Source organism: Neolamprologus multifasciatus, unplaced genomic scaffold, assembly GCF_963576455.1.
Source record: "Neolamprologus multifasciatus unplaced genomic scaffold, fNeoMul1.2 scaffold_37, whole genome shotgun sequence".
Classification (NCBI taxonomy): Eukaryota; Metazoa; Chordata; class Actinopteri; order Cichliformes; family Cichlidae; genus Neolamprologus; species Neolamprologus multifasciatus.
Window position 1 is genome coordinate 26,762 of NW_028181994.1, and position 8,239 is coordinate 35,000.

General features: G+C 38.4%; 1 protein-coding gene across 1 annotated transcript in view; it reads left to right on the forward strand.

Moving 5' to 3' along the window:
- Positions 1–1,951: 1,951 nt before the first annotated feature.
- LOC146490292 (deoxynucleoside triphosphate triphosphohydrolase SAMHD1-like) overlaps positions 1,952–8,239 on the forward strand; it is a 16,621-nt gene continuing 10,333 nt past the window's right edge. Inside the window, exons 1-8 of the mRNA XM_085153355.1 lie at positions 1,952–2,089; positions 3,762–3,922; positions 4,020–4,135; positions 5,106–5,179; positions 7,518–7,670; positions 7,750–7,850; positions 7,979–8,087; positions 8,175–8,239. The exon at positions 8,175–8,239 is cut by the window's right edge and continues 27 nt beyond it. Coding sequence (XP_085009481.1) covers positions 1,952–2,089; positions 3,762–3,922; positions 4,020–4,135; positions 5,106–5,179; positions 7,518–7,670; positions 7,750–7,850; positions 7,979–8,087; positions 8,175–8,239 — 917 coding nt within the window. The remainder of the gene's footprint in view (positions 2,090–3,761; positions 3,923–4,019; positions 4,136–5,105; positions 5,180–7,517; positions 7,671–7,749; positions 7,851–7,978; positions 8,088–8,174) is intronic.

Genomic DNA, 8,239 nt, shown 5'->3' on the forward strand with positions numbered 1-8,239 from the left:
GGTTAGTTATCTGCTTTAGTAAATTAAACTGATTACTCTAATGGCTAGAATACACGTTTTACTCTTATTTTAGTTTCTCTTCTTGCCATTATTGCTAATAATAACAGTTACACTAGATGTATCACAGGACTGCTACCTGTTTCCTTATGTACCCAGAGCACAACATCACTGATCTTCGTCACCTAACTCCTGATCTGTTGGAAAAAATTGGGATAAAGTAAGTTTACCCATGTTAAAAGAAGTTAATTTTTCACTCAGTTAATTCGGTATGTTTTTGCTATGTTTATGTTTTTTTTTTTCACTCTTTAGGGATGAAAGTGAGCGTCATAAAATTGACAAGGCTATAAAGGAGTACCTTAGAAAGGTGATTTAACATGACTCTTGGTCTTTATCTTATAATAAGTGGTGAAATGAAAAAAACTATTTTTTCTCATTTGGTACAGTATCAAAAATATTCAAATATCCATGTAAAATAAAATATCCTTTCTTGGTTGCACAGTTGGACCAAAAAAAGACGTGCAAAGAGGAACACTTTAAGGTACTACTCTATTGTTTCTAATGGTAGTTAGACATTACTATGTAAAAAGTGATATGATAAAAATTGCAATTAAAAATTATACATACTGTCAGAATTCTCAGTTCAGAGTACACTTCCATAACTCTGTCATCTTGGTTTTCCTAATCAACTTTATGTGTAGAAAAAAGATGATGATGACACCAGCACCGGCACTTGCAAAATTTCAGTAACAGTCCAGGAGGACTGTACATTGAAAGTAGTATTTCAGTTTCTGAGAGATACTCTGTTTAAAGAATATGACGACAAAATAAAAGGTTAGTTATCTAATTTAGTAAATTAAACTGATTCCTGTAATGGCTAAAATACATATTTTTGGTTTCTTTTCTTGCCAATATTGTTAATAATAGTTACAGTAGATGTATCACAGGACTGCTACCTGTTTCTTTATGTACCCAGAGCACAACATCACTGATCTTCGTCAACTAACTCCTGATCTGTTGAAAAAAATTGGGATAAAGTAAGTTTATACACGTTAAAAGAAGTTGCATTGTTAACTCGGTTAATTTGGTATGTTTCTGCTATGTTTTCATATGGGTTTTTTTTTTTTCACTCTTTAGGGATGAAAGTGTCCGTCTTAACATCTGTCATGCTATAGAAAAGCACTTTGGCCAAGAAGCACCTTCGCATCTAAGCAAGGTGATTTGATATGACTCTTGGACAAAACCGATTCTTATCATTTGGTACAGTATCAAAAATATTCAAAAAGACTGTAACTATCCATCCAAAAACATCCTTTAAATTTCTTCTTTGGAAAACTCATTACTTTCATTTAAACAAGTTGCCATTGCCATAGTAGAAGGCATGGTACTAGAGGATCATTAGCCTAGCATCAGCCTCCATTCTGGGGCAGTCAGTAACATGACTGAGTCTAAAAACAACTAAGGCAGACTTTCTCATAACTTAAGAAGAAGCAAACACTCAGTCTGCGAAAAAATTGTGGAACAACTCCAAAATAATGTCCTCAATGTCAAATTGCAAAGACTTTGAATATCTGATCAGTATATGATATTGTCAAAAGATTCAGAGAATCTGAAGCAATCTCTGGGTGCAAGTGACAAGGCTAAAAATTAATAATGGATGCCTGTGATCTTTAAGCCTTGAGGTGGCAGTAGGTTAAAAAACAAAACATTCTTTCAGATATCACTGCATGGGCTGAGGAACGCTTCTAGAAATCATTGCCTTTGAACACATTTCACTATGTCAGCTACAAATACAAAGATATGATCTAGAAAATCTGCAGTCTTCTCTGGGCTAAAATTCATTTCAAAAGGACTGAGACTGTTCTGTGGACATCAAAATCGAAATACTTTTTGTTTTCCATACAAAACTGGATGAAAACTGAGGCTTTTTTTTCATCGACATGTCTTTTTCTTAATGGTATTTTTCTGCACTACCAGCCCTGAGAGTGATCCCACAGTTGGGGATTATTTTGGGATTGGCCTACCTGTAGAGTGGAATCCCCCTGGAGAGCAAGTCCAATCTGTTGGACTATATCAGGAGAGTATGTCACACGTAATGACAGGAGATGCTAGCTGCTCCACATAATTAGGCTAAGAGACAGCCTGTCATTTTATATACATCAGGGGTAGGAACTCCAGGCCTCAAGGGCCGGTGTCCTGGAGGTTTTAGATGTGTCCTTGATCCAACACAGCTGATTTAAATGGCTAAATTACCTCCTCAACATGTCTTGAAGTTCTCCAGAGGCCTGGTAATGAACTCATCATTTGATTCAAGTGTGCTGACCCAGGGTGATATCTAAAACCTGCAAGACACCGGCCCTCGAGGCCTGGAGGTCAAGACCCCTGATGTACATCATTGCTGTATAAGCTATCCTGACCAAGACATCATTTTTCGAGAGGGGCAAGACATGCCTCAGAGCCCCAAAAAACTGCCAGCATCATTATTGTTACTAAATAGCGGTATTCAAGTCATTTTTAGCTTAACCCTTTGATATTTGGGCTAGCTATTCCAGTTCAATTATCCACTTTTAGTATTCTGACCTTGCAATGTATTTTTTAAACCTGGACCGCTCACAGGTTACGTGCAGTAAGTAATACTTCCATTCATCTGGATGTTGTGTTTTCAATGGTTTCTTTATTTTCTCCCATTGAAAATGCAACATCCAGATCAATCATCAAAATCAACCTTTTGGGACTTACTTAACTGGGTGATTGTGTGTGTCACGCGCCTGCCAGGACACCTTTCCTGACTAAGGAAAAAAGAATGCACGCTGTTAAAAAAAACTGCAGCAAGTACGTTCACCTGCCGCTAGTGACCAGGCTAACTTAGCATGCTAACATTACAGCTGCGTCCTCGGCTAAATCTCATTAAAAACTTGGATTAGTGAACTCTGCCCTCCACACAACCTACCTCAAATGAGTCTCTTAATAACAACAAAAAAAATGCAGCAGTTCGGCTGTATACGCATTGCAGCTTGTGGTCTTAACAAACTTTAATTAGCTGAGTGCAGCGTGGCAGTGACTTACCTCCGGCCATGTTGAAAGGAGCTGTGACCGGGGCACACATGCACGTGCCTATGTCACATGCAACGCACACACACAGACTCAGATCACACAAGGAGGAGATTAAAATGCAAAATGAAATATTTTATTTTAAAAAAGGGTGTTTTGGGTGAAATTCACAAGTATTTAACACATATGTAACACATGCATCAAGACTTATCTTTCATACTATATTCACACGGTGGGCCCCTGTATTCAGAATCGTTTATTGCAAAAATATAAATAGAATATTGTTGTCATGTTTTGGGTAAGAGTATTGAGTATAAGCTAATTGATTAATGCTTGCATGGTTTGTTCTTATGAGAGGGGCTTAAGCTTTATGAGCCTGAGTTTATTCTCCTCAGGGTGGAGTTCAAGGTGTTCCTGTAAGAATAAAGGCTGGTCAGGCTTATCTTTAGTTGATTTTTAAGTTTCCAGGTTACATGTTTTGCTTTTATCTTTTTTTGCCAAGTTTTTCAACTGCTGTTATTAAGCCATCCACATGTAGTTTTTTTATGGTTATGGTATATTGAGCCTGTTCTCAGTCTATGACGAATAAGAAGTGAAATACTGCAGCAAATCAAAGCATCAAGCAACACATCAAAAAAGACTCAACACTACTACTCCTCTTTGCATAAGGATTAGACAAGGTTTATCAAAATGTTTCTTTTATCTTCACACAGGTGTTTAATGATCCCATTCATGGCCACATTGAGTTGCACCCACTTCTTGTCAAGATCATAGACACCCCTCAGTTTCAGAGACTACGACATATCAAGCAGCTTGGGGGCGGTTATTATGTTTTCCCAGGAGCATCGCATAACCACTTTGAACACTCTATTGGGTATGTCAAGAGGTTTGCAGACACACCAGTATAAGTTTCTTTAGTACGTTGCTTAGTGACTTCTGTCTTTCCATGTTTGTGTCTGTGTACTATACAGGGTGGCATACTTAGCAGGAGAGCTTGCTAAAGCCCTCAAGGTGAAGCAGCCAGAACTTCACATCAGTAAACGAGATGTCCTCTGTGTGCAAATTGCAGGTCTCTGCCGTGACCTGGGTAAGTGATGCCCGTGTTTCAACATTCCATATGCTAGGCTTTTATTGATGGGTATGTTTAAGTATGAACATCAAAGTAAAGTTTTAATAATAAACATAATGGGATTACTGCATGGACCTTTAAACTCTAATGTGAACCCAACAAATGTTTATGAGCTAACACTCATGGGCAATTAGGAAGAGAACTATTTTTAAGAGAAAAAAAAAAAAACTCCTGACAGAATCAGGCTCAGAGAGGGAGGACATCTGCCACAAGTAGTTTTAGTAAGTGTGAAGGAAAGCAAGAAAAGAACGGCGCAGATACAGCAAATAGTCTTATAGAGCCAGTAACCTCAGGGCAGGTTCAGAGGTCCAGATTTACCTGCCAGAGAGCACAGCGAGAGAGATGGCCAAAATAACAAAGAAAAAAAAATGTAAACTCAATGGCAATGACTGAATGACTGTAATAGTAGTGCATGAACCAACAGAGCATGAATGTGAGGAGAGAATCCGGTGCTGGGAATGTGTCGTGTGAAGTCCCAAATGAAGACAGAATGTAAAAACAATATCTGAGCATTGTCTTGTTAACATGAATAAGCTGTGAACAAACATGTTTATTTGATCATATATAATAAAAACTTTACAAGTAATGCTTCTCCTCATGAAATAAAACATATTCTCTGAGATCCCGATATTAGATATAAGACGATTAACTACACTTTAACTTAAAAGAGTCTTGCCTAAAAGACATTCACAAACCGGCATTCACTTGTTCACATAAAAAATTACATTTATTTATTCAGTAAAACTAAATCTACAGATCAAGTTTTTGAAAACGCAAAAAAGTTCAGATGATTTTTTTTCCCTCGAGATTCGACAAAACTTTTTTTTAATGCAAAATGTTTGATTTCTGAGTATGACTATCTTATAATCACTGGCTGACAACTGGCTCACTTTATAATTTACACACTATTTTATATTTCTCCATTAAGGACATGGGCCCTTCTCTCATCTGTTTGATCGTATGTTCAATCGTGAAGCGGACCCACAAGATAAAGACTGGAAGGTAGGAGAAGAAAACAAAAAACTTCTACTGTGAGACAATGGAGGTTTATCTGCAATATACATGTGCAAACAACCACAAATTGCTAATGGCCTATTGACTTGATATGCTTTAGCTATTCTTAACAGGACACAGACATGCCCATGAGAATGCCTAACCCATACAAATGCAGATTTCAGCAGCTCCAATTGATTCCTCTACAAGAGACAATAGTTAGTTTGTTAATTGCTGTAATAGGTAAAATGAAATCCTCATCATGCTCCTTAGATATATTGCCTCCCTCCTTCCTGTCCGGGACTCTCACCAGCATTGGTCTCACATTACTATCCACCATCAACAATTCACTGAGGCAAGGCTGTGTTCCGTCCTATTTTAAACATGCTGAGGTAACTCCTCTGTTAAAAAAACAGAATCTGGATCCTACCTCCACTAGTAATTATCGTCCTATTTCAAGATTGCCATTTATAAGTAAATTACTAGAAAGAATTGTAGAAAATCAGTTCAGGTCCTTACTATGCCGATTGCAGATTTTCGACCCTTTTCAGTCTGGCTTTCAAAAGCAGCACTCCACCGAGAGTGCTCTCTTAAGGGTCTATAATGATCTACTAATGGCATCTGATGCAGGAAATTGTTCCGTGATCATTTTGCTAGATCTTAGCGCAGCCTTCGATACCATCGACCACAAAATCCTACTCAACAGGCTCAAGGTTCTGGCTGGTATATCTGGCACCGCCTTAGACTGGTTTTCTTCCTACTTATCAGACAGGACCTTTTCTGTTAGGACTCACAGGTTCTCCTCTAACACTGCCCTGAAATGTGGGGTTCCACAGGGTTCAGTTTTGGGTCCATTATTATTTTCTTTTTATATGCTTCCTTTAGCTGGCATTATTCAGTCTTTTAGTGACCTGTCTTATCATTTTTATACTGATGACATTGAGCTGTATATGTCCTTTAAGGCTCATCAGCTGGATAGGCTGTCCACCCTAGTCCAGTGCTTAACCCAGGTTTCTGATTGGCTTTCTAACAATTACGTTGTTTTAAACACGAACAAGACCGAGACCATGATCATAGCTCCTCCTGATCTATATTCTAAAATCAGTCCGGTTCTTGCCCCTTTCTGTTCTTCTGCTAAGCCAAATATTCGAAATCTTGGAGTAATATTTGACTCTTCTTTGGGCCTTGACTCACACGTAAAATCTCTGTCTCGTTCCTGTTTCTTTCATTTTGATGAATATTTCTAAACTGCGACATATGGTCTCTTTAGCTGAACTGGAAAAAAATGTCCATGCATTTGTGTCATCGCGTTTAGATTATTGTAATTCCCTGTTTACCAGCTTGGATAAATCATCTCTTTCTCGCCTCCAAGCTATACAAAATGCAGCAGCCAGACTACTAACTCGCTCTAGCAAGCGAGCTCACATCGCTCCTATTTTATGTTCTTTACATTGGCTCCCAATAGATTTTAGAATTCATTTTAAAATCATTGTTTTAACGTACAGAGCACTAAATGGCCCCAGATTATTTATCCAAGCTTCTCATAAAATAGACTGCTGCTCGCCGTCTCCGCTCACAGACTCAGAGGTCGTTGGTTGCTCCTCGAACACGACTGAAGAGGAAAGGGGGCGGAGCCTTTCAGTCTGTGGCACCAAGGCTGTGGAACAGTCTACCTCTACAACTACGTTTGGCTGACTCTGTGGAATCCTTTAAAAAACAGTTAAAAACTTTACTGTTTAAACAAGCTTTCTGTTGACCAATGCTTTTTACATTTTTTACATTTTTAATTTACATTTAACCTCTATATTGTGTATATTGTGCATTTTGCTATTTATCGTACTGTTTATTTTAATCTTTGTGCACAGCACTTTGTGACTACCTGTCTATAAAAAGCGCTTAATAAATAAACTTTACTTACTTACTAATAGTCAACTGTGGCCACAGGATGGCAGTATGGTACCTCGACCATACTCTATATGTACCCTCTTTATGGTACCTGGATAGGCTCCAGTGAGCCATAGTCTGTTGAATCCGAACACACAGGCCAGTCTTTGCTCACCAGCATCAATAAGCATCAATTGCCACATGTGACCCTGTCTCTGATTTATCATTGTTCCTGACCACATTTGAAAGATACTGTACACTACAGACTGGCAACTCCCCACAAGAGCTGTGATTTGGTAGATGCTCTGACCCAGTCATCTAGCCATCATAATTTGGCCTTACACTTATCCATTTTCCCTGCTTCTAACACATCAACTTCAAGGACAAAATGTGTCACTTCATCTGGGAGTAGTCATAATGTTATGCCTAATCAACATAAACAGTAATAATGTATCTCTTACAGCATGTGAATGCCTCTTTAGAGATGTTTGATCACCTGGTGAAAGAGAATCATCTGACGGAAGAGATGAAGCAGTATGGGCTGAAATCTCCAGATGACATGATATTTATCAAGGAGATGATTAAACCTCTAAATAGTGAAGACACTAAGGTACTGGTCAGTTACTGTCTTAATTTTATGAAACCATTCGTTATCATCTCTGTTATGAAGGTCAATTCTGGTGTCGTCTCCACAGTGGAGATATAAAGGTCGAGATGAGAACAAATCCTTTCTCTATGAAATTGTGTCAAACGAGCAAAATGAGATTGATGTGAACAAGTTCGACTACTTTGCCAGGTGGGCCTTGTGTTGATGACATTTTATAAAATTCAGTTTTTCTGTATATAACAAATCTCAAGGATGGTTTCAAGAGTTTACCATAATACATTTATTTAAATTTATGTATTTTCTCACTCCTATCTCAGGGACTGCCACCACCTGGGTATCCGGAACAACTTTGACCATCAGCGCTTCATCATGTTTGCCAGGGTGTGTGATGTGAATGGGAGGAAGCACATTTGCTCTAGAGACAAGGTGTGGATCCTCACTTTTTTATCAACTTTAAATGAGTAATTCATGCAACTGATATCTGTGACAAAGCTAAAGACATGCTTTCAACAGGAAGTGGCAAACCTGTATGACATGTTCCACACAAGGAACTCTCTCCACAGAAGAGCCTACCAGCA